The 27,470-nt window shown below is 36.3% G+C and overlaps 1 protein-coding gene across 4 annotated transcripts in view; it reads right to left on the reverse strand.

Annotated features, from left to right (window-relative positions):
* Positions 1-27,470, reverse strand: part of CDK8 (cyclin dependent kinase 8) — a 113,283-nt gene that overhangs the window by 7,533 nt on the left and 78,280 nt on the right. For 2 of the 4 annotated variants that reach the window (XM_025924205.2, XM_025924204.2), the window contains exons 5-9: positions 13,208-13,265; positions 10,700-10,831; positions 3,502-3,645; positions 950-1,019; positions 112-184 (exon numbers count right to left, since the gene is read on the reverse strand). In XM_025924205.2, the coding sequence (XP_025779990.1) occupies positions 112-184; positions 950-1,019; positions 3,502-3,645; positions 10,700-10,831; positions 13,208-13,265 (477 nt within the window). The remainder of the gene's footprint in view (positions 1-111; positions 185-949; positions 1,020-3,501; positions 3,646-10,699; positions 10,832-13,207; positions 13,266-27,470) is intronic. The other 2 variants (XM_086714877.1, XM_086714884.1) reach the window with 2 other exon arrangements.

Genomic DNA, 27,470 nt, shown 5'->3' on the forward strand with positions numbered 1-27,470 from the left:
AAAAATAAAGTACTCTAAGAGTGCTAAGTAACCATATAAAATGACCCCAAAAAACCTCTGGTTGGGCTAATCAAGGGGAAAAAAAAATTATTATTGTTCTCTAAAGCTTACCAAGTGGAATGCTTTACTATCTGGTTTAACTTTATGTTTTTCCATGTACTTGATAAGGCTGCAGTTGGTATACCTGAAAGAGAAATACTATGAAATACCTATTAGATTTTGAGGTTAATTTTACATCGGCTGAGGATTTTCCAAACATTTTAATAACAACCGGTACAGAATATGTATAAAAAATGGCGTTATCGGCATAGCATTAGATCAATTTCACATTTCATTCATGCACACTAGTCACTTACGAATGGATACCACTGATTAAACACAAAATAATTTCATAAATAATATATACTGAATAGCATTTTTTATATGACTCTTATCTCAATAACTACAGGTCAAATGTTTAATTCAGTCTTTTAGTATAAAGAAAATTTTTTTTACATTTGTCACAGGCCTATAAACTGTCCTCTCTCCCAATTCTCTGATCTTGCATTGCAGATAAATGAAATATTCCTTCTTCTCTGCTAAAGCCTACGTAAAATGACTACACAACCCAGGTGGGGAGGCAAGTCAGTGCTAGCAAGGCTGGGTATTTCAGTCTCTTACTGCTTCAGCTATGATACTTTCACTGATGCCGCTTCCAGAAAGTAATAGGTACAGAAAGGGTTTTTTTCTACCCAAATTAGCTACTAAAATTAGCTGTTTATCGTCTTTATATCACGTAAACATCTTGAGCAATAAAGAATGCCATAATGTAAAATATTTATTAAGTAAATAAGTAAAATTGTTTGTTAGCATAACCTTGTGTTCCGTATTCTGTCGAGTACTCAAGCTTATACCTAAGTATTGTGGGAAAGCAGAAATCAAAAAAGGGTCTACTTTCTTTCCAACTTACGTATTTCTTCTGAAATCTTTCATTAATGTTGAATGTTCGGGCATCTTTTTTATATCTTCCCAATCTTTATCTGTGGAATACATTGATAACATTTTATGTTGTCTAGGTTCCTGTTCTCGAGAATTTTAACAAGAGTTACCTCAATTTTTATTACACGCCATACACTTTGACCTTCCATGAAAGCACAGATCTCAAATAATTGACTAGCTATAGAAACGTCTTATCTTGACCTGTAAATACAATTCTCATCCCTTGCATAGCATTAGATCTCTATCTTTTTGAGTTTATCTTTTTAGTGCCTACTTTCCATAGAATTTACTATCAGTTACCTCAATTTCTTTTTTGCCTCAATTTCTGTAAGTAGAGGGGAATAAGCTATTAATAAATATTTCTATTATTAAATCATTCTATTTCTGTTTGTAAAACTTTTTCCCCTTTTCCACTCAATACCTTGGTTAAATCAGCAACCAATCTCTTCAATGACAAAGGTAGTATCTTTTCCCTCCATAGCTATAAGATGCACTTTAAAAAAAAATATGACCCTCCTTACTTTCACTTTATTAAATACACTGCTTTACGTCAGCAATCAATGTAAGCGACAACAATTGTCTGAAATAGAACAGGGTAGGATATAACTAGTATGCAAAAAAGTCAGCTGGTGGCTTGGCTAGTTTCAATAACGGTAACAAAAACAACCCCAGCTACTAGGTACATTAGGTGGAAAATGTTTCAGTTAGTTCTGCTGGCCTTAGAGTTGCTCGAACAACGCATGCTAGACAGCTTGTTTTTTCCATCACTACCAATGGACTTTTACTGAGAGACTACCAGGTGCCGTAGTACAACAGGTAGCTTAATAGCTACCGTTAGTTTTTAAATGGCCTTCAGAGCTTTCCTTCCACTTACACAAACAGCTACTACCTATCCTCCATAAATATCACATATTGTAAAGTCAACTAAATACACAACTCCTGCATGGAATCTTCTCCTTATTTCCTTGCTCTGATTTCTCTATTTTGTCAATTTCTCAAGCTAGAAATCTTGATAATCTTTTACTTTTCCCTCAAGTACACACTTCCTAGAAACAATTCCATTTTTGTCCTTTACTTCCCATCCTTTTTTTTTTTTTTAATCACTTACACCTGGAGTACCGTGATACAGGCAAAGAGCTGGCTTGCAAGGCTTCGGTTCCCTCTCTTTGACTGACTTTTACCCACCACCACACGCTAATCTTTCTAAAATGGAACATAAACCACATCACTAGTTTTCAAGAATTTATCGTGGATTCTCTTGCACATTAAATCTAAACCCTGCTGCCTACTTTTCAAATTTCTTATAAGCTGAGCCTACCGTAACTATGGAACTACACATTAAGAATCATCTCCTACAGAAGCCACCCCCACTTTCACCTCCTTGTAAGCCATGTTCCTTTGCCTCGGGCCTTAGAGATGGTGGACACATCCACAAGTGGGAAGAAAAGACCATTCTCCTCCACCTACTCCATCCATAGCTATTATTTAAACATTCTACTTAGAGTACCACAGTATAAACTCCAAGAAGGCAAGAGTCATGCCTGTTATATCAACAAGACTGTATGCATAACTCAGTGCCTCCACATGGCAGGTACTCAAATATTTAGTGAATAAATACAATTCCCATCACAAAAAAGCAGTCTTCACAGAACTGTTGACCAATTCTGCAGAAAGGTAGTATTTGTGTTAACACTCCAACAAGGGAATGAGAAATTATAACTCCCAGGTATTTCTGCATTAGTCTTGAGTTACCCTGACCTGAGAAAACTTCCTAATGAGAAACCATTTCTAATAAGTACCTCACTAGCCAATGTTATGTATGTGTTTTAAGCAAATATCCATTATTCTAGACTTCTGGGGAGTTTTTGGTGACTGAAGAACTACCATTCTGTGGTATAACAAGGGATGGAGACACAGCTGGTGAGGTCTAACGCCTGTGATGAGACACCTTAACAACTTTCTCCCTGCCGCTAATCAGTGCACGCAAGGTTGCTGTTCTAATAGAACACTTAAAAGAATGTTCTTACCAGCCAGGGTGATAGAGCAAAAATAGTCTACGTTTCATATTATTCAACATAATGTGATTCTGTACAGTGCCCTAAATGTAAATAATGTTCAAAATTTACACTCAAATCCCAAGTAATGGCATTATTATACGTACTGCCGGACCAAAATACATACTACTGAATTTTATTTATAGTTTCCCCTGGTAAGAACTAAAGGCACCTTTTAATACAGATATCGCAAACATGTTATCATTTCAAATATTAAACAACAAAACAAAACAAAATAAAATGAAACAAAAATATACTCCTCGAATTCAGAAGACCCACAAATATCTTTACGCTAATAGGTGAACTCTAAATTTTGCTATTTCTAAGGATCTTTGATTAATGCAAGTCACAAATATAAAGAACTGAGTAAGAGTGGCTTTCATCAGCTTAAGATACACACCTTTCCAATGAAGATATCTAAGTTTAAACAACAGTGATTTAAAAACAAAAACAAAAACATAATGTGTACCTGCAGGAAATCCCATTACATTGAATATTCTGTCCAGCTGGTCATGGTGATAAGGATTACTAGTTTTGATGTCCTCTTGTCGACAGTGAAATATTGGTTCTGACGTTAGTAGTTCTGCAAATATACACCCTATAGCCCAAATATCTTTAAAACAAAAAGAAAAAAAAAAAAAAGAAAAGAAAAAAAAAAGGAAAGGAAAAAAGAAAAAGAAAGGAGGAAAATAAAGTGGTTCTTTCCAAAAGAAAATGCATTTTTATCGTGGTGGGGAGTGGTTGTTTCTTGTTTTCCTAATAAGTCATATTAATTCCTAAAGCAATTATAATTTAAAATATCATGGAATACTGTTTGTAAATATATTCCCACCCAATCCACCCCAATTTTTCATTCCCTATTATACCTCCATTCCACCCAGTGGCTTCATTCCAAATTCAAATCAAATTTATTACCTACATTTTTGGCAATTTTTAAATGCTTCAAACATTACCTTATCTATGAAATACATACAAAGCTACATATGGAGCACAGGAACCACAAACAAACAAAATTAAACAAAAAATAAAACAAAAACAAGAAAACCCAAATAGCCTTTGAAATTGGGCATACTTGCCCAAAAAAAGTCAGCACAATTTTTTGAGGTAAAAATATTTTTTCTTCACCTAGTTTATGTACTTGCTAATTTGTAAAGTCTAATGATTATTCTCTCATGCAAGCAAGGTCATATTCCAATAAGAAAAAGACAGTGCCTGACCTCAAATATTCTAATGAAATCACATTTCTACTTGAACAGCTTTTTTTGTTCAAAGTATTTCTTTATGCTACAGTAGCATCAGATTTTCCAATTTAATAAAGACAAGAAAACAGGGAGCAAAATTCTACTTCAAGAGGCACAAAGGGTAGAAACTCACTGGAATTACTTATAAAAGCCAGGCAAATGCATGCCTCCTTAACCCAACAAATTCCTTTCATTCACTTTAAGATATAGGCTAACTTTCATTCAGACTGAACTTTTACTCAACAGAACTGTTATTAGTAGAAGAAAGAGCTACATGCCAGTTTAGAATTTAAAACTGAAACTATTTAGTTTCCACTCTTGAGAAAGCCCTAAGCCAACAAGGTTGACTTCTCCATACTAGTAAGTACAACAGTGTGTATATAGCAGACACTCAAGTCAGTGGTTTTTGACTGATCTTATAACCATGGTAAATAGAAATAATGATAGAGGGAAAAATAAAAATCACTGTTTTATTAAAGGCAATTAATCAGGTATGTTAATAACTGTCACATAAATAGAAAATGAGAAAAAATGTTAATTTACAAATTCGCTGAGAATTCCTAAACTCTAAAACTGGAATATAGATCTTGAATGTAAAACTATCACATGTACATTTCAGAGTAACAAGTTAATCGCCTATTTATTAGAGATTACACAACACACTGATGACAAGCGGTTTTTAAAAATGACGCTGTGTTTGCGTATCAGTTTTCTCCCATATCAGAGAACCAAGTCAGCCAATACCACCATATGGAAAAGTACCAAGAAACACAAGCCAAACTATATTATTTTTAGTGCCAGAAAGTACACAGAAAAAACGATTTTGTGATTATTCTCTTTACATGTGTGCCAAATAAATAGCTTGACCTATGTTAATCTCAATCAAAGGGAAGGGAGACAAACTAAGTAGCATCACAAAAAGGGGCTGATGGGTCAGTCTGCATGTGTAAAACTCTACTCACAGCACCCAAAAGACCGGACAACTCATTCTGGTTAGCTATGAAAAATTCTAAAGAAGAAAACAAACTAGGTAAAGGAAGATGAAGGCAAGTAAGTCGTGTAGCTATCCTTAAAGCTACATTGCTTCCAAAATAAAAAGTCAGAAAGTAGGACGAAATAGTTTATTAAGCCCTGCCTAACCTTACCCTAATACCCCTTTGTATCTTTTCTATTATCTCTTACCTTTTAGCAATCTCATCATCCTTCCTTTCTTCAAAATCCTGATCCAGACATTAATCAGAAAGTTAAGTTAGCTACAAGCAGGCTATTATTTCAGATAAATTTCTAAATCTGTGTAAATAAGTCTCTCCTTTCTATCTTGCCTGATTTTTTTTTTTTTTTTTTGGATTGTGCCAAGTTCATGAAAAAGTCCCTCCCTGTTCACCTCCCTGCCTACGTCCTTCTAGAAGACTTTCCAAGGTAAAAAAAACCTATGTATCTCATCTCCTTCTCAGAATTTGTAATACTTGTGTATAGCTACTGAACTAACCAGCCAAAGTAGATAGGAATTAGCATGCCATGTAGACCCAAGGGAAGGGGGGCTTGTTAAATAATGTATTAATCAACAGATGTATTAATAGCAAGTGTCTACCTTAGTTAAAGAGTAAATTCTCATTTCTCTTTATCTTATAATGCATTTCCCACTTAACAGAACGCCACATAATCAGGGGGCATTCAGTTATTTGAGAACAAACATCCGAGTGTACCATACTTTAGTAAAATTTTAAGACTGCTTTAGTGATGATTAAAAACTGAAACTCCTCTTTCAGCCTGGTCTACAAAGTCAACCAAACAAAACCCCAAAATACTTAAAACTGAATTAAACTTTGTCACTGGGAGTACAATGTTTACTGACCCATTATTTACTCGCTCTGGTTTAATGATTCAGCTTGCAGTTCTACAGAAGTGGGTAAAATCTGTTGGCGACAGCGGGTGGGGACAGCATTTCCCTCTATGCTCTTTTGCTGCTTCTTAATATCCTTCAGTGTAACATAATCCACTAACTACACTAGCAGATTTCACCCTTCTAAAGGATGCCCCTGAAACGAACTACTGAACAAGTAATCTGTGCATCAACTACAAAGGTTCTTCTATCAGCTGCTCAAACCACAATGATCTGACAGGGAAGTAAAAACACCAGGCAAGTTCTTTGATAAGTAGCTTTCACTGTGTGTGGTGTGTGGAATTTGTTGAATACTTTAATGGACCCTTAGGCTACTTACGCAGGTAATAGGAGGAATGCGAATGTGGTGGAGAGACTGGAATCAAGGAAGAAGTTTCCTTTTTTATTCCCTTATTCTATTTTTAAAAATTTGTGTTAAAAATGGTCTATGTATGATTTCTCGCTTTCAAAAAAGTAATTTGAAAGGTATCTATATTGTAACACTTTTGAGTCAATGTCTGCATAAAAGAAAAGGGCTTTCCAAGATTGATCCTGGCCAAGCCAGGTATTCATGGGGTGGGGACCACCACCACAAAGGGTCTGGCACTGACCTTGGTTTCAATCATCTACGCTCCAGTCAGTCCCCTCTGCAACTTCCCTCCCTCAGAAGCAATTGTTTTATCCAACGTCACAGAACTTTTGGATTTAAACGGGAATCTCGGAGATGACCTAGGCTAAATTCTCACTTTCAAAAAACGAGGCTAAAGAACTAAACCTTTGCTAAGGGCGAGCATGAGCGTGCATACGCCGCCCTCCCGCCCCACCGAGTGACGGAGCTAAGGCTACAGTCAGATTACGTTGCGTACGTTTTGGCTTCTCTTGTTTCTCTAACAGTTATCCGATGAATTTTGATGATGACGGAGTAAAAGGGGAAAAATATGAAGAAAGACCTTCTCCTTTCCAAATTATAGAGCCATCTGGACAACTGGCTGGTAGTTTAGCTTTGTGACAAGCAGCCCTGCATCAAAACTGCCAGACTAGAGATTGTCCTCGTGAACAGTAACAGGTTATACAAACTGCAGTGTTCACGATAAAATGTTTCTGGAGAAAAAGATAATAAACAGTTTAAGTCAGAGACACAAGCTTCTGTGATGGTGTATTTTTTACTTAATTTCAATCAATTCAGTCTCAAGTTTTCAGTTGATAACAGCTAAGATTAGGCAATAACTTCTTTGTATAGTCTGTTAATATGTCTTATCAAAAATAACCCTGCTCTTACATATTCATTTCTAGATGGAAAAAATAGCTATGCATCATATTAGTTGATATGCTAAGCACTTAGAACACACGTATAAAAAAGATAACCAAACATGTGCCTAGGTAATAATATGTACCCCCAAAACAGGACTAGCTTCAATAACTTTTACTTTTCCTTCTTTGTAACTGACTTTTCAAAAAGTATTCTATTTTGGAGTAATTTCAGATTTGTATAACAGCCACAAAGCACAGAGAAGTCCCATATCTCCCTGACTTAACTTTATCTACCTTTATCTTTCTATAAAATGAAATTGATGTCAAAGCAGGTACAAAGATTAGTGAACATAAAGATTTTCTGAGGGCACCTGGGTGGCTCAGTCAGTTAAGTGTCCTTTTGAGTCTTGATTTTGCCTCAGGTGACGATCTCACGGTTCGTGAGTCTGAGCCCTGCGCTGGGCTCCGCGCTGAGCGTCTAGCCTGCTTGGGATTGTCTTTCTGCCCCTCCGTAGCTCATGGGCTCTGTCTTGCTCTCTCTCAAAATAAATAAATAACCTTTTAAATTAAAAAAAAAAAAAAAATTTTTTTTCTGAAGAAAGACATGTTGGGCTCAGATTAAGACAGGGGAATAATCACAAGTATTTCTTCTTTTCCCTCATTTACATACACTGAAATGGCAGCAACGTCCTTTCTGAACAGGAGGAAATCCCTGGGGACAGGATTCGCTCATTTATTCAACAGAGAGTACCGAGTTCTCGCTGTGTACCCTGTAGGCACTGGCCTACCAGGGTGACCAGCTGGGCAACGTCTATCCACTTTAGTGGATTTTAGATACTGTTCAATGTTACCACGGCAGTAAGCTAGAAGTGGGATGGGGAAGGCAGGGTGACTGTATGATCACAGCTCTCCCTGAAGAGGTAGCGTTTTGACTAAGATCTGAATGAAAAAAAAAAAAAAAAGAGACTGGCTATATGAAGACCTGATTTGGCAGAGATATGTAAGAACACTTCTGGAAGCTGGAAGGCAGATGGAACAGCTCAGAGAAGACCGTAGGCCACAGTATTATTGCCGAGTGGGAAGCAGGCCTGTCCTGTACAACTTCGTGAAGAGTCTGTCCTTGCAGCACCAGTTACAAAGTCTGTATTCTATAAACAGTTCATTCTCCTTCCCCTAGTCCCCTCTGCTGCCCTGGGGCTATACAAAACTTGGGCCCAAAGTGGAAAGACTCTTCCCTTAAAGAATCTGAATGGACTCAGGGCAAAGACTCGTGCATGCTGACACTTGGGGATCCCCCTGTTAAAGTTCTCTGCTAGATTACCCTAACGTCTGCCAATCAACGAGCCCTATGATCTGTGTACACAAAGTTCGCAAGCAGCTTTCTGTTAATGTGACTCTTAAATATGAAGAGACAGGAAAGGATCAAGAACACGACGTGTGGAAGGGAGACACCGAGACAAATTAATAAAAAGGGAGCCTATAAAGAAAACACAGGTAATTATTCCAGGAATACAGCACTGTCCTCACAGATATTCAAGAAGCTTCTTTCCATAAGACAAAAAATTAACAGAGAATAAGAAGGGGTTCTAGGAAAAAAAAGACAAAAGCAGAAAAACAGAAGAAAAGTGGTATAAAGGATTACCCCCAGGAGTCCAATATCTGCCCATACTCAGTTTAGGAAAGAGAAACACAGAAGGCAGACAGAAGGAGGGGTGCCTGGGTGGCTCAGTCGGTTGAGCATCTGATTTCAGCCCAGGTCATGACCTCACGGCTTGTGAGTTCGAGCTCCATGTCAGGCTCTGTGCTGACAGCTCGGAGCCTGCTTCCTATTCTGCGTCTCCCTCGCTCTCTCTGCCCCTCCCCTGCTCATGCTCTGTCGCTCCTGTCTCAAAAATAAATAAACATTAAAAAAAAGTTAAAAAAAAAAAAAAAGAAAGTAGACAGTATGAAATCAAAAGACTAGTGTCAGAGTTTTCTACAGACTTTCCACTATGAACTTCAGGATGAACGTGCTCACCAAGGAGCCAGCACATTACTGTGAAATACAACGATAAGAATTCTTATCTGTTTTCGAAAGAAAAACCACCGAAGTAATCCACCAATGAATAAGACTGGCATGAGACTTCATTAGCGACACTAATGATACAAGACAATGGGGGAGCATCATCAAATTTTGAAGGAAAATTATTTTGTACTTAGAATTTTAAAGCTGGCCAAACTGCGTGATACAGTATGACACAGGCATTTTTCAGAAACACAAGAACTAGAAAATTTACCTCCCTTCCAAAGCAAGTTACTTGAGAATATGCTATAGCAAAATAATAAAGCCCAGAATGAAACATATCCAACACAGAGGAATTAAAAAAAAAGAAAAGCCAGGATTAAAATCAATCCAGAATACAGCAAAGCATAGATGACTTCAGGATGGAGTTAACCAAGGGACAGAAAAAAAGCAGGCTCGATGTCATTCTGGAGAACGCAGAGCAGGTTAAATAAGCAATAAAAACACACAATAAAGGAGAAAAGAAAAGCAAAGCACATAAGAAAAGTACTCAATGATAAAATTCAGCCAAATAAAATGAGGCGGAATAAAGACTCGGTAATGGAAAAGAGGTGGTCAAAGGACTGTGGTAGTTGAGCACTGAATTCATTATAATACACAACCTGAGAATACATGGTGGGAATTACAGCTGGCAAACAAAATTAATGTCATAAACATCAACAAGCTAGTAATAATAACGATGACAATGACATTTCTAAGATAGCTTATAAACTGAGAGGTCGGTGTGGAGGAAGTACAAGAGTACTCATTTCCCAGTCGTTCATTGTAGGGAGGTAACCAACACAGTCAAAAATTGAAAAGTGAATTAAGATGTTTCCAACTCCTACTTTTTCCATAATTTTTTCCCCTTAACTCTAAGGGGATCTTTTAGAAGTTAACATTTCTTTTGCTGAAAGAAACATTTGTCTGAAGCTTAAGGGTTTAGAAATTTTACTGTGCTTACTTCTCTTTTCAAGTAAAATTAAATTTAAAATACACGTTTACTTAGAATGCATAGTATGATCCCATATGTTTTAAGTTTTAAAATATCTATTTATCTGTCAGACAGAGATGCTTGAAATAATACCCTCCTAATGCTAATAATGGTATTTCTAGGTAAAAGAATTTTAGGACTGTTTTTGTTCTTACTTTTATAATTTTCTGTATTTGATTTACTATATAGAAATATGTATATTTTACAACAACAAAGCCACTTTTTAAATGTCATGGAATTTTAATTAGTTCTACTCACCAATAGCTTTGGTATAATGTCTCGCTCCAAGAAGTAATTCTGGGGCTCGGTACCAGAATGTTACGACTACTGGATCCAAATCTGCTAAAGGCTTCAAAGGTGAATTAAATAATCGGGCAAAGCCCATATCAGCTGTAAAAAAAGATAATAATAATGTTGAGTCAATAGATTTTTACAAATTTAATTGACTACTCTAATTTTACCATTGTTATTTCATAAGATAGGAAAAAAGTGCTAAATTTGCAGGGCAGGGGGAGTGGACGGGGGGGGGGAGGGGGGGGCACCAAAAACGTTTCATCCCTTTCAACAGCCTAAATATAAACCAAGTTTGAGATCTTCAATCTTGGCAAACTCTTGTCATTTGCTCTTCACCTGGGTTACAGAGAGGCTCTGCTATCAGAGGTCAAGGGTGACCCTACTCCCCTGGGCAGATTTCTTTCCACCTGTCGCACCAATGCTGGGGACAGGGTTGTTAAGCTGCACGTCCATTCTTTGTACTGGTAATAAGCATTGAGACACCAGATCAGTTACAGTAAGGCCTTCCATTATTTGCATCAATAAGCCTTGTTCACTGGGATCATCAGAAGTTGACGATACAGTATGTTAACACCACTATTTCCCCCCATTTATTTTGGCTGAATTTTATTAGCTTAACTTTAAAGATTCATAGTAACTTTTTTAAGCTGGAAAAGACTTTTTAAAGGCCATCTAGTTCAATCGCCTCCCTTTTTTAAGAGGAAAAAAGAAGAAATTTTCAAAAGAAGAAATTAAATGATTTGACAAATGTCATAAACTCCTAGCTCAGAACGGGAGCTGTGGCATTTGACACAGTTTAGTAAGTACTGTAGTTATTCAGGCATGGCTGTTTGTCCTACTACACTGTAATCTTAAAGGCAAAAACTGTCTTTTTTTCATCTGTGTCTTTTAGAATCTACTGTCAGTACACGTAGCTTTTGTCAAATACATGTTGAATGAACAACCAATATTTATACCACCTATCAAAAATGTCAAGACTTATCCACCGTTTGTTTGGTTTTGCTCTCCTAATATACATTTTTAATGAAGTAGGCCCTTGTCTAACCTACTCAATTATGGAGGTTAAAAAAAAACAACACAGAAATTTGGCAAAGAATTAAAAACATGACTCACATTACTAAATACTGGTTTATAGAAGAACTAATATTTCTTCTTAAATGTAAATGCTTTAAGTCACTGGTATCCCCCCAAACTTGCTAACATCATACACATTATATAGAAGTATAATTCCAAACTAGATTTTAATTTGTTATATAAGATCTCCCCAAATCTTATAGTAAAACCATGCCTATAACTACTAGTTGGCTGAATCTTTTCTATTTTGCATGCTTTGAACTTACATTTGAACTTGATGCAACCAAATTGGGCTTTTTAAAACACAAGTAAGGACTTAATAGCATTTGGTGACTCTATGGTAAGTACTGACAGGGCCTAGCTCTTAAAGGGAGTCAATGACTAGGAGCACTTTGAGGTGCATCAAATGTTTGTGATACTAAAAAATTTGCAAGGTTTGTACGATAAAAGAACATTCTAAGAGTCTAATTAAAAGCGTAAAGTGAGATCTGGGGACTTTATAGGGGAGGACAGGGAAAAGGGATTAGCAACACCTAGGTTTTTCTTTGTTGGCAAAGTGGTACAAATCAGATGATAATTCGGATCTATATTAAATCTTCAATCAGAAATCACTATTTACTTTTTTGTATACTCCCACAATCCTGCTGCCTTTAAATATAATTTAGTTACAACATTTCTTCTACCCACACACAAGACAAACTAAATAAATGCAACAAACACAACTTGGAAAAGACAATGAAAAAAATAACCAGTTAGAATAAATAAATTTTAGTTCTATCTTTATAGGTACCAAACCAGAAATGGGTAAAGTTTTGCTTTCATATATAAGAAAACAGAGCTATTAGAAAACACGCCAAGGTATAGAATGCTTGTTACTTTTTTTCCCCCATTAGGCAAAGGCCTTCTATAGTAAGACAGGCTAGTTTGAACTTAAGGTTCTGTACCTATCCAGCCTTAACGGTTTTCCTAGTTGGTAATTTCTGATCTAGACAAGGTCAACAGAGGCATATGTTCTGATCTAATCTGGCTCAGGTGAACAGAACTGATGGTATAATTACTAGTACGCTGTATGCCCTTGTGACTAAAGGTGAGGCTGGCTTCTAACAGGGATAGAAGCCACTCACCTCTATAGGCTATTTTTAATGAACGCAAAGGTTTCTAAGAAACTTCCATGGTTTATTTTATAATTAGAACACTTCAATCTCTAAGGATTGTCTGACACCTTTTAAGAGTGTGAAACATTTTTCACTTTTAATGTAAACTCTTTAGAAATGGCTTTGATCAGATGGAACTACATGAATATATGCATATTATTACAGCAAAAATTAGAAGTGATACAGCTGCCTGCAAAAGTTTTAAAAGAGTGCTACGCTGTGACTTATCAAAGATAAAACATACCAATTTTTACTCTTCCTCGCTCAGGACCTTCACCCATAACTAAAATATTAGCAGGTTTCTGTGGAAACAAAATAGTGTTTTTTTTCAGTAGACAGTAGTGGTTTCTTTTAAATAGACAATATGCCAATATAACATAAATCCACCTTTAAAAAACCTCATTTACTCAAAAATTAAAATCGAACACAGGAAGTCACCAAGGAAACTTTGTGTATATATGCAAAGCAATATGCAAACTTCATGAAGGCCCAAATATGGCAGTGCTCTTCTGCATGTAGAGCGAAGGCTTTTCTTGGCCCTTTTATCAGTCTGTTTTCACTACTGTGGAGCATCTGACAGGAAGTTTAAATATTGTGCTTCCTGCCAACTTATATATAAAATGCCCTGCAACTTTAAGGGAAAATGTTATCTTCAAAGATGACTTCAATCTAAGTAAAAGGAAGGAGGGAAGGAGCCACCTGATATCTCTGTTCTTTTCTTTTGAAATGGCAAAGTATGTACCTATGTTTAAACAAATAAATTCTAGAGAAATCAATTTACTAAAGTCTTTCCTACATGAATTAGCAAAGTTAAGAGGAATTTTCTATGACCTCAATGGCTTCGAGGTTTTTATGTTTAAATAAAAAGAGAAGCTAAAATTTAAAGGGAGATTTTACAGAAGTAAAATTTCAGACAGTGTTATAGTCTCTAAATTAACTGTCATCTACAATCTGTTAGAGTGAGTGATATCTACTATACTGACATGTGAGGTTCGCTCCCTCCTCAGCAAGAAGTAAGAAGAGGGGAAGAAGGAAGGGAAGGGAAGGGGGTCACGGGGGGAGAGCAACCCCCAAAACTTTCTCACCCTGCTAGCCTGTCTACTTGGTCTTTAATTCTACCAGTCTGCTAAACAGAAGTGAAACTAGATCAGAACGCCCTTCAAATAGATCAAAGGAACCTTAAAATTAAAGATTTTTATGAAAGCTGTTTACAGTAGTAACCAATTCACAGGCTTGCCTAACCATATTTGGTAACAGCCTCCATGCTATTACTGACAAAATGGAACATAGAATATATTATTCTATCAACTACTACAGATCAAAAATTTTTCCCCAGCAAAAAGAAAAGAACTGCTGAAATCGTAGCATATACATTTCAGAAATTACAACTCCCTACATTTTTCAAGGTGCGGAAACTAGGCACCAGAGAGATTAAAGGACTTGCCCTGTAAATATAATCTACAAGATTGGGGCAACAGTAGAATCTACCCCATGTCTTAAGCCTAATGCTCCCTTCCCAATATATCATTTTGAAAGTAACTTTGTGAATCAAGTTTTTCAATTAATGCATACTATAATAACAATAACAATGATAATGATAATGTTTCCTTCAAGAAAAAGGTTTTGGAACCTCTATCATTAACACACACACACACACACACACACACACACACACACACACACACACACACCTGACCCCCTGGGATAACCTGCAAGGTACCAAAAGGAAGTACAGCACTAACAATACTCCCCAGGAGCTACCTGTAACTACTGCCTAGCACAAATAAAATTGCTTTTGTGCACGATGTTCATCAATCACCCCTGGGTTACACTCTGCAGAGACTTTCAGAGCTCAGCCTACTTCAAAATGAAGTCAGATCTCTGAGACTAGTGTAAAGTGTTGAAGGCCCAGGAGGGCTTTCCAAGAGGAATCAGGCAGCATTTCTACTTGGCAGAGGGGAGAGGCTTGCTCTCAACTACCAATGTGGGCTTAGGAGGGAACTTCCATGCCTGTGCTAGAACTCTCTTATGGTCCACTGGGGCAGAACTCCCTAAACATCTCTTGAACCCATTCCCTACTCTTTAGCCCCAGTAGGATTCTTTCCCCATCAAATCCATCTTCTGCAATGTGGCCAGGGTCACCTTTCTAAGAGAGGAAGCTGATCATGTGACTCCCTTGCCTAAAATCTTCCACAGCAATACGGAAAATTCTTACAAGATTGGGTGAAAACAGCACAACACAAAATGATATATAGACTGTGATTACAAGTAGGTTTTTAAAAAAGTACAATGAGTAAGAACTAGAAGAACCAAAAGAGTTGGTGACAGTGGTGTAGGTGAACCTTTCAAAAGTCTTTGAATTCTTTTGCCATGCCTTATTACTAAAATATTATTTCTACTTTAGCCTCTCACCACCTGTGAATAAGACCCAAAGTCCTTATGAGGGGATGCAAGGCACCTGCAAGCTCATTCCCACCAATCTTTCCCGTCCCACCTGCCACCACCCACACTGTTCCTGCCACACTGTTTTCAGTGTCCTGTGACTAGACCTTTCAAAACTAAGTCACTGCTATCCCATTACTTCTGTCCCCAAAGACCTTTCCTTTGTTATTTGGCAAAATCTGATTCTCTCCCCACACCCCCCTTAATGACATAAATAGTACACGAATACATTCTGATTGTAAACAATTCAGACCATAAAGTCACGTCTAAACTAAACGTTAAAGACCCTTCCTTCACCCACGGCTCCTGCTCCTCAGCCATACCCTAAGTCCCACCCCCTTCTCCAGAGATGCAGGTTGCTTAACTGGTTTGCTGTGATGGACTTTTACCACACTTCAATGCTCAATCCTAAAATGCAATCTCCATATCTGGCAAGAGCAGAGCACATGGACATCTCTCTCCTCCTTTTATTTTAGATGTAGTGGAAAATCTTTTTTTTTTTTTTTCTTACTCATTCAGCAGCTGGGCCCATAGCTGAGAAGCCCTAGGGTGAGTGGCATCAGTCAGCATGCTACAAGGTAAAGGGGGACAAACACCCTCTCTTGCTCCTCATTCTGTTCTAGACTCATCAGACTGGTCGAGTTCCAAACTTGGGTTTCAGCATGGGGTGGGGAATACACAGCTTCTCTGTCAAGGTCTGGTCTAATACTGGGGCTTGGGGCCACAGCTCTAGTTAATAGTTACAAATTGCTTTTCTAGGCAACTCACTGCCTATTTATGATCTGAAGCAGGTCTTGGGGATAAAAGCCATTACCAACATTACCTCTGTAAGTAAATTTAAAATTCAGTTTGGGCCATGCTATATAGTCACAAGCAAAAGAGAATGGTGTTGTGTTGTTTCAGTAACACTATACACAACGGGTCCCTCCTCATGTTATTTTCCACGGTAGCCTTCTATATGCCCCAGGGTATGATGTTTTGATTCAGTAGAGGTAAATCTAACACTAAATTTCTTTTATCAATATAATCTAATGGAAGTCTCAAGAGAAAACAGGAAGAAAGGCCCTAAAGATCAAAAGTACTTTTGTTATTATTTCTGTTTTGTTGCTTAGTCAGTATTAAGGAAGGCTTCAAAGACTTGATAATTTTTGTTTGTAGTACGCTCACATAATATTCCCCAAAAAAGTTAATTTCTTTTTTCTTTCTTCTTTGTCTACTAGGAGAATCTGGTAGGGATTTTTAGCTCTAGAGCCAAAACTTCCAAGTAGTTAGTGACGATACATGAATCAAATTAGTAATAACCAGAACTGTGATAAACAGTCCATTATCTTTTATATGCTATCCAACATAATCACTTTGAAAGCATGTATAGAATTTTACATTTTAATGAGGCACGTACTCTATTAAACTATATTTTTGCTATGGAGATCAGAGGTCCAACGTGTTAGAAGTATTATTACATCATAGCAACATCTTCAAACATAGCTATGCTATGCACAGACATTACAGAGCACCTTTTATTGCCTATTGAACAACGAAATAAATCAATGAGATACCTGAAGTATACTTCTTGTTTGAAACTATAATATCCTTCTATTGCTGTTTTGTTTCTCCCAGAAAAAAACAAAACAAAACAAAACAAAACAAAAACCTGTTTGTAATTAAAAGAACATGTCCTTGTTTTATAGGACAGGCTTATGGCTTTTCTTGTTTTCTGTTGCTATGCTTCCCCCAAAACTCAATTATTTCCTAAAGCAAGATGTTTGTATTACAGAGAAAACCATTCATGTAGAGGCATTCTGTTCTCCAGAATTTGTCATGCTGTGAAATAGTTCACTGATGACTTTGGCACACAGCAGAGATGGCAAATTGGTTTCATTTCAGGGGTCAATCCTGATTTAAAAAAAAAAAAAAAAAAAAAAAAAGGTTAAAGACTGCAGGGAGCTCTATCTTGAGAAAGACAAGAATTGGGCTGATCAGGAAACTGCCAATATCAGATATATCTGACAGAGGGGCAGAAGTGGAGAATGACAGCCTATCTGTCCCGATAACTGCCAAGACCTTATTTTAGGGGTGAAAATGGGGTCTTCGTATGCGCACTAATGTGTCAAGGCAAAATGGAGACTTGCAGTCAACAGGAAAGTTTGATTCTTGATGGATCTATTAAAAAAAAAACACAAAAAACAAAATACAGCTACCCATAAGAAACCACTGCCAGTGCTGTTCTCTAAGATTTATTCAGAATTTAACTTCCACAAAACATTGTACACTTTCTGGGGGCACACATTCTAGATAATAACTTTCAGCTTGGTTGTTAATCAATATGTACAATACATACTAAAAACTTTAACTCTGATATACATATATGAGATTCAAACATGAGCAGCAAAGTCTTAAATAGACATATATTCGGTAATTTAAAAAACTGTTTTATAAGAAACCTTGTAAGGAGTGGAGTTAGAAATTTGGAAATCCAGTGAATAAAGTCTGGAAGACCGTTTATAATAGTTTCACTTTTTCTTTCAAGCTATGAATTTTAATTTTTTACCTCTAATATTAAATTTTACCCCAGTATTGCTGCTGAACATCTTTAAGCTAAAGAAGAAATTATCAACTACTCTAGTAAATTCTTGCTTTTTGTATAAATTCAAAAAAAAAAAAAAACGTATAGAATTTTTTAACAAATTCTGCTTCCTGATGAGAAAACAGATGTTACTTTATAACAAGTAACTTCATCCTCTACAGTCAACAGTTCAAATACTCTACATTTATCCCTGTATTTGAGGAACTAAGAGGCAGTGAGGCCTAGAGATCAACAGAGCAGCAAGCCAGGGGCAGACAGTTTAGACTAATGGGTAGGGTAAATTCAGGCAAGGAAAGGCTTTGCACAGGTGATGACAGGTGATGACAGCTGACGTGTGAAAGCTCAGGAGCTGGTCTGGAAGATAAGCAACGGGAGACGGTGCCTCCAGAATTTACTAATGTCCTCTACTAAACCAGTGCAAGGCTGGGTCTGCACCCTCTCGGGGGATGGAGACAGCATGCACTAGGGCATCGGAACACATGGGTGCACTGACGAATCTTTTACTTACCTAACAAGTCCTCTTTTAGGGAGAATAGGAATTAGGTTCTTTGTCAGAGTCGATGCTAATCAAGATACTTTGAAACAAGCATTAACTACATGGCAGTAATCATGCTAATAACAGATGACAATTCTTCTCAATAAGCCTCTCCTACATTCCTCCAGTCCAGACTACTACTCTACTTTTTGTTTTCATCTAGGTGATACAAAAGTAAATAAAATGGTCTTTCACCAAGTTGTGAATATGATCATCACAAGTATTTCTAATAATAAACATGATTCACATTAGTTTAAAATTGCTATCTTTTAAAACTATAAATTTTGAATTTTTAACTACAAAATTCTTAACCTGTCCATTTTAGGCAACTGAGGCATAAAATACTAGTTTAAGTGCAACAAGATCAATCTGGAATATAATGTCCTATTTTCACTGACACAACAGTCATTTTCTTACTGCCACAGACTACCAGACACAATATTCATGTCATTAACAATGAAACATGGGGGCACAGAACAGACATATGGCAACAGAAATAAACTTTAATTTTAAAGCAAAGCTAGATCTCATTTGTTCCTAATAAAGAATGTGTGGGTGCACATATTAATACATATATGTGTATATTTTCTTATAGATGGAAATGTATTTTCCAAGTTGGATTTATTTAATTGTATTTTTGTAAAGTTTTAAGGTATGTTGTAACCATAGTTTAAGCAAAGAATCTAATAAAGTGCCCAATAAGAAAAAAAGTACCTATTACTCGAAGACTAGAAAACTGAGTAACATTAAGGAGATCAAATACATCTTAAGGGAGAGGTATTAAGGGGCAGAGACAGGATATCAAAAATCTTTTAGTTTTCAAAATAGTTCCAGTTTCATTATTAAGAATTTAACTAAATTTTGGGAATGCAAGCTGGTGCAGCCACTCTGGAAAACAGTATGGAGGTTCCTCAAAAAACTAAAAATAGAACTACCCTATGGCCCAGCAATTGCACTACTAGGCATTTATCCACGGGATACAGGTGTGCTGTTTCGAAGGGACACATGCACCCCCATGTTTATAGCAGCACTATCAACAATAGCCAAAGTATGGAAAGAGCCCAAATGTCCATCGATGGATGAATGGATAAAGAAGATGTGGGGTGTGTGTGTGTGTGTGTGTGTGTGTGTGTATCTCCATACACACACACACACACACACATACACACTGGAGTATTACTCAACAATCAAAAAGAATGAAATCTTGCCATTTGCAACTACATGGATGGAACTGGAGGGTATTATGCTAAGTGAAATTAGTCAGAGAAAGACGAAAATCATATGACTTCACTCATATGAGAACTTTAAGAGACAAAACAGATGAACATAAGGGAAGGGAAACAAAAATCATATAAAAACAGGGAGGTGGACAAAACAGAAGAGACTCATAAATATGGAGAACAAACTGAGGGTTACTGGAGGGAGGGGTTGTGGGAGAGGGGATGGGCTAAATGGGTAAGCGGCATTAAGGAATCTACTCCTGAAATCATTGTTGCACTACATGCTAATTTGGATGCACATTTTAAAAGATAAAAAACAAAATTAAAAAAAAGAATTTAACTAAATTTACCAAAAAAAAGTATACATAGTTTATATTTAAATCTGAAAATCACTGTAATTGCAAACATTATTCTAAACGATATTAATTTATATATTTGATAGTATAACAGTAATCAGTGAGTAATACTGTTTTGTGTTGTCTTCCCAAGTATTATTTTCTGGACAAATCTGGATGTTTGTACATTACACTTACTAACTACATTGTACTTTTCTATTAATAGACAGCTGGTTGTATTTGCCCCAAACCCCCACTTCTGGAATCAACCCTGATGATGCTCCCATTGACAATGTTTGTATAAATTATACTTGCCTCCCCTCAAACCCCAAACACCCTGACACATACACCAGGTAATTTCCTTGGGATGAAATCTCAAATGTAGAATTATCAGACCAAGTAATATCAAGAGCTTTATTGTTCTAAAACCAGAAGTTTTTCTTTAATGTTTATTTATTTTGAGAGAGACAGACAGACAGACAGAGACAGAGGGGGAGACAGCATCCCAAGCAGGCTCTGCTGTCAGCCCAGAGCCCGACACTAAGCTCGATCTCATGAACCGTGAGCTGAAATCAAGAGTTGGATGCTTAACCAACTGAGCCACCCAGGTGTCCCACAAAAGTTTGTTTTGTTTTTTAAGTTTCAAAGGTGGATACATGCTCAATGGATATAACTTGGGAAATAAAGAAAAGTACAATGTGCTTGACAATAGACGACTGAAAACAAAGCAACTGTATATAATCTCTAAACTAACAGAGGGCCACTATAAACATTATCAGCATGCCTTTTTATTTTTTCCTCCATATAAAAATAAAAAATGGCATTATACTAAATATATTGTTTGTACCCTCCTTCCTCACTAGTATATCATGAAGATTTTTTAGTCTGAAAATTACTTTCCTGATATAATCTTCATGAATCATATGGATTCCCTGTAACTTATACCAATTATCTCCTATCAAAATGTTGAGGTTGTTCCTAGTTTCTTAATAAAAGAAAAATAATGCCATAACAAACATTTCTGTATGTACCTATGATAAATTCCTAGAAAGTCAAATTATTTGCATAAATGTTATAAACATTCTTAAGGTTTTTTTGGATACACATTAACAGATTTTGCCCTTGAAAGGTTCAAGTATCAATTTTATAAATTCAGCATTCTTTTATACAAAACAATACCATTAAGTATGATAAAAGCAATCCTCAAAACCAAAAGCAATGTGTATCCATGTAAGATTTTATAATTTTTATTAGCTTGGTACATAACTTAAATATTTTAATTTGAGGATCTTTCATTGATACGCATGTTATGATTTACTCTCTCTAGATTTACCTAAGGAGGCTTAGGTTACTAAACTTAAATATTCACATCAATTCTCTATATTCTAGTTAGTAAAGGTAGATTCGATTATTTTTGCCATTTTTCTAATATATTACTTTCTTCTTGCTACAAACTTTACGTTTTATATAAGAGCATTTATACTATTGTTTTCTATAAGAGTATTTTTACTCTTGTTTTTACATTTCAGTATATCCATCATATCTTTAGTGACAGTCAGGAATTTACTTGGTTAGGAATTTATCTCCAGCTAAAACTAGAATAAATATCTCATTTTTTTAAAAATATTTTTTTTAATATTTATTTTTCAGAGAGAGAGAGAGAGAGAGAGAGAGTGAGCAAGAGTTGGGGAGGGGCAGACAGAGAGAGACAGAATCCGAAGCAGGCTCCAGGCTGTCAGCACAGAGGTCAAAGCGGGGCTGGAACTCACAAACTATGAGATCATGACCTGAGCTGAAGTCGGCCGCTTAACCGACTGAGCCACCCAGGCGCTCCTACCATCCAGATTTAACCATAATATTTTCGTGTATTTTCTTTTGTTGACGTATTTTTCACTCAGTATTTTACTTCCACTATGTTGAGATCTGCTTTCTCTCGTAACGTTATAACAACATTACTTACACTTACCATAATTTTATTACTTTTTTACACTTAAATCCAAGTTAGTTAAAATATAATGTAATAATGATTTCAGGAGCAGAATTCAGTGATCCATCACTTACATACAACACTGAGTGCTCATCCCAAGTACCCTCCCTAATGCCCATCACCCACTTAGCCCCTCCCCTTAGCAGAGCCCTCGGTTCGTTCTCTGTATTTAAGAGCCTCTTATGGTTTGCCTCCCTTTCTGTTTTTATCTCATTTTTGTTTCCCTTCCCCCATAAACATAATCTAAAAAGATTTTTCTTTAATGTTTATTTACTTTTGAGGGAGAGAGGGAGAGGGACAGCAGGAGCAGGAGCAAGGGAGGGGCACAGAGAGAGGGACACAGAGAATCCAAAGCAGGCTCCAGGCTCCGAGCTCAAACTCACGAGCCATGAGATCATGACCTGAGCCGAAGTCAGACGATCGACTGAGACCCCCAGGCTCCCCCACCCATGAACATAATTTTAAATGGCTACACAATAGGTCAATTTTTCTGCATGTTACAATTTGCACATTTTCCAGTTGTTACACAGGTACATTTTTTCAATTTGTCATTATCAATAATGCTGTGATGGCCTTTTCATCATTTTTTAGTAATATGCATAAGAGAGTGTTAAAAGTAGGATTGCTAGATCAAAAGGAATGATTGATTGATTGATTTGAGAGAGAGAGAGAGAGAGAGAGAGAGAGCATGTGCACCTGCACGAGTTGGGGAGAGGGGCAGGGGAAGAGAAAGAATCTTAAATAGGGCTCCACACTCAGCATGGAGCCCGACGCAGGGCTCAGTCCCACGAGGGTGAATGCAACCCTTTATTTTTCTTCTTAATTTTTTCTGTTGTTATTCTTTACTTCTTCCTACCTTTTACCTACTTTTTTATTTTTAGATTCTCCTCTTCCTCCTTACCATGAAGGCCCAGACTACCTGATTTTGCCAGCCGGTGTTAATCAAAAGGAAAAAAAAATAAAAATAAAAGAGAAGACCAATCAGAAGAAGAGAGGTCAGGGTCATACATTCTGATTTTTTGACTCTACCTTGTGAGGCCTACAGCTATGTAACAAGTGTACCGTACTAAGACAGAACACTAGTCACTGCTGGAAATGCTGAATGGTGACAGCATGGTTACTGCCGCATGCATTACCAAGAATCACTACACCGGGTAAGGAATGGGAATGGTCACGTCTAAGATGCCTTCCAACTTTATAGTCTATTAGTTTATGAAATTAGGGAACACAAAAAAAAATGCTCTTCATTTCAAATGGTATATGTTGTTTACATACACAGATTTTTAAACTAATGATTAAAAAAATTAGCAGTCTATCTCCCATCATTTACATTTTCGTTAAATAGGCATCTTGAATTGTACTGACCTAAATTACAAGCCTATCTGTAGTTTGAAAAGGCCATGAATTCAGAGAATTGAAACTAATCTTAGAAACTCACACATCTATTGTGGCAAAGGGAGTTAGGGATCCTTAGATTATACACCTACTTAAAAGTATTATATCTATGGCATGATATATATCTGAAGGCAAATTATACATAAATAATAAAAATGGACATAGGTTATTACAACAAAGGGACACTCTGAAAAACAAGTAAAATCCTAACTGTACTAGGGGCAGGAAACTTTAATAAAGAAATATTTCTTCAACAGTTAATTCAATAACTATTACTAATTTAATATCTAATTGTACCTGAGGAAACTTTTAGTTTTACTCAATCTAAAAAAAAAAATCCTATGTGTTGATTAGGACATTTATAAAAATTTACTCAAAGTCCTGAACTTTTATGTTGAACTGACTTTGAAATATGGCTAGCTGCATGTGCTTATTTCTGTAGGAAGACTTACTTTTACCCTCTTATATAACCATTTCTCATTTGCTTGTATCCAGTAAAGACATAGTTATCAAACTGAAAAAGACGGAAAGATATATATGGCCAAGGGAGCCTGTGATCTAAACAGGTTTAGATAACAATTTTAGCTGAGATAAGACAAAACCTTATCTAATATACTCTATCTTTAAAGATTAAATTACTTTGACAAATCTTCATTAGTCTAGAAGACAATATAATACTCTAATACTCTAAAAGGCCTGACTCTACTATTAGAAAGCTAGACTGGAATATTAATTTTTATATGTTTTTCAGAGTATAATACAAAAAATTCTGAAACTTATTTTTAGAAAAAGCATTTCTTGGTATTTTGACTATAGACAGTATGTATTTCTCTTTTCCTAATGTAAAAGTCTAAAGGCCAAAAGAGAAAAAGGATATATTAACACTATATCCAGTAGTAATAACTTGTATCAGGGACCTGGTAAATTCTTGTCTTTAATATGATTCAAAAGTCCTTTAAACAAAACCTTCCCAAATCTGTCCTGTTTTTGGAAACACACTGCTCTGGATGATAGTAAATTTTGTTTATAAAAAATGGAAGCAGTTGGGGCACCTGTTGGCTCAGTCCATTAAGCATCTGACTCTTGATTTTGGCTCAGGTCATGATCTTGCCATAAGATTGAGCCCCGTGTCAGGCTCTGTGCTGACACCATGGAGCCTGCTTGGGATTCTCTCTCCTTCTCCCTCCCTCTGCCCCGCCCCCACTTAAGCACACCCTCTTTCTCTCCTTCGAAGTAAACAAAACATTTTTTAAAAATATGCAAGCAGTTATGTAAATGATATAATGATGTTATCCCATCAATTATGTCAAAAGAAGAGAAAAACAGAAAAGATATATCAGACTCAAAACTCTGATAATCCTCTACTTCTACTGAATTTTCAGGATCACTCAAAAATATCGTCTTAAACTCTTAAAAAAAAAAAAAAACCAAAAACCTTGACGAGATTATTTAGAATAACCCTTCTTGATTGGTGAGAAATTTGACTAAAAATATTCTAGCAGTGTGTTGATAAAGTATCTGAAAAGACTCATTCAGAATGTAAAAGTAGCCTAACAAGCAACATGTAAACCAAATAGCAGCATTTTTATTGCCAACTTGTAACGTGTCTTTATAAAATGTATGACATTTGCAGCTGCCATTTAGTAAAATCAAGCAGGCTACTTTTTCATTATTTACATATGATAGAATGCAGTCCATTGTGTATGCTCAACATTAATATCAAAATTAAGCAAATGCGGCATTTGTCAAGAAATCAAACATTGTTTACAAACAATCAAATATTTTCAAGGAAAATTTCCAATTGGTTATTTAAGTAAACATGCTTTAGAATAAGCATGACATTCACAATAATAATTAAAATCAATGGAAATCTCATTTAAGTTTGCTTCAATCAGCTGTTATCAATAAAGCCCACGCTTTATCCTCAAACCTAAATTTTATGGATACAATCTTAGTGCTATACAATCAAACAAATAAGAAAATCAGAGTAAATCACTGGAGCTCCCAGTAAATGAAAGAAATCTCAAGTAACAAGCGTGATTAAACCTGACATTTCCCAGAGCATTTTTCTTCCCCAAATCTGTTTTAAAGAAACATGCTTACACGGTCCCCACACTCATTTTATGGAAGCTAAAGCACAGAGAAGGGGCAAAAAACAGAGCAGAGGCTGCAAATGTAGGCTCCTTTCTTCCAACTGTTCAATTATTTTGTTGCTCTCCTGTTCCAGCATATGAGTAATCTCAGGATCCTTTCTGCTTGTTATTCCCCCCCCCCCCAGAAGAATTTATTGGCCCTTCTTTTTGGGCAGAAAGAAAGTGTATGCACGTTTTTATTTTTCTTTAATAGCATCATCCTTTACCAACATAAAAATACCCTAAACTACACTGAATGTTACGTGTGAACTTCAATAAGAGACTAAACAGACATTTTCCTCAGTTTCTAGTCCAAATGAAACACTTTTTTTTTCTGATTTTAACAATATATGTTAACTGCAAGCAATTCAGACAATTTAAAAGATATTAAAGGAAGAAAGGGAAACCTGCCTGAAATTCTCGTGCCCATATAAAAACCCTAGTTTGAATTTTTTTTTCCCTAATGGGCGGTTGCTATTCAAAATAATTTTATCATCACTGTCAAGGAGTGTGCACAAAACATCAAAGTACCTATAATTTGGGAGTATTTTCTAAAGTTTTCTCTTTTCCTAACCATATCAAATACCCACAGCAAGAAAACGATTTAATATTAAATGAACATACATATAAACATATAAAAGTAAAACAAAAATTTCATGAAACAACAACTGCCCTTAATACGTATGATATACTCTGATAGTTTTTCTATTCTATTCCATTAAAAAAATAAAAATAAAAAGGCTAGTTGTGTTGTGTGCTTTCCTGACTCATTTATGGCTTACAACCTGCAATTTAAAAATCACCAACCTAGAAGAAAAATCCCTGAATTTAGTGATCCAGCTTTGTTACGGTTCTCCAAGTAGCCAGAATCACGTCATTTAACTACTTTGCTTCTCGGTTTTTCCACTTATTAGTGACAGAATTCAGCAGACAATAAAAAATGCACTTCAAAACAAACCATATCACCATGAGCAAATATATAGTGTTCAGTAAGCAAAATTAATAAACCAGGCAATCTTTCACTCAGAGAATCAGATCCAGAATACCCCAATAATCCATCATGCTACCATCAATACGTAAGATGCCAAGATAAAGCAGGACCTATGAAATTGAGTTTGAGTCAGTGGCTCACTCAAAAGATTTTGATCTTATTTAATGGTTGCTAGGAAACCAACTCATCCTTCACCAAGGACAGCTGAAGCCCCACCAAGTGATTCCAAGCCACCCAGTATAATTAAAATTAACTGCAGGGCAACAGCACTATCAGATTTTTTTTCTTTTACTTCAGATGAAAGCTTTGAAATGGCTTGAACCTCTTTTACATATGTATATACTGTGGCCCACTGGGCTATCTCACATCATGTACTTCTCTCACAGTAGCACATCCCCTTTGGGATACTCCTAAGAGAAATCTCTGTAGAGATTTATTTTCTAAGAAATTTACTGTGGCCTAAAAAACTATTTTGAAATGCTTTCGGGCAAGAGTGATTACAGCAGCTTGTTGCAATACTCCAACAAAGCACTCCAAATTTCATATACAGCCTTGTAATTCAGCTTGAATGAAAAAAGAAAAAAAAAAAACTATGATGAAAAGTTACAGTATCTCTCACTTAATATTCTACTCCACTTAGGGCAACAAGGTGAAAATACCCCTATGTGCCTGGTAGTTCCAAGTTAATTACCATTATGCTAAAACCATTAGGGTAATAATTAAAATGAGATTTTGAATATCAGCTTTTTAAAAAGTGGAACACATTGGGGCGCCTGGGTGGCTCAGTCAGTTGGGCGTCCGACTTCAGCTCAGGTCACGATCTCACGGTCCGTGAGTTCGAGCCCCGCGTCGGGCTCTGGGCTGATGGCTCAGAGCCTGGAGCCTG

The sequence above is a fragment of the Puma concolor genome, chromosome A1, assembly GCF_028749965.1.
Source record: "Puma concolor isolate L17-30 chromosome A1, mPumCon1.1.hap2, whole genome shotgun sequence".
NCBI lineage: Eukaryota > Metazoa > Chordata > Mammalia > Carnivora > Felidae > Puma > Puma concolor.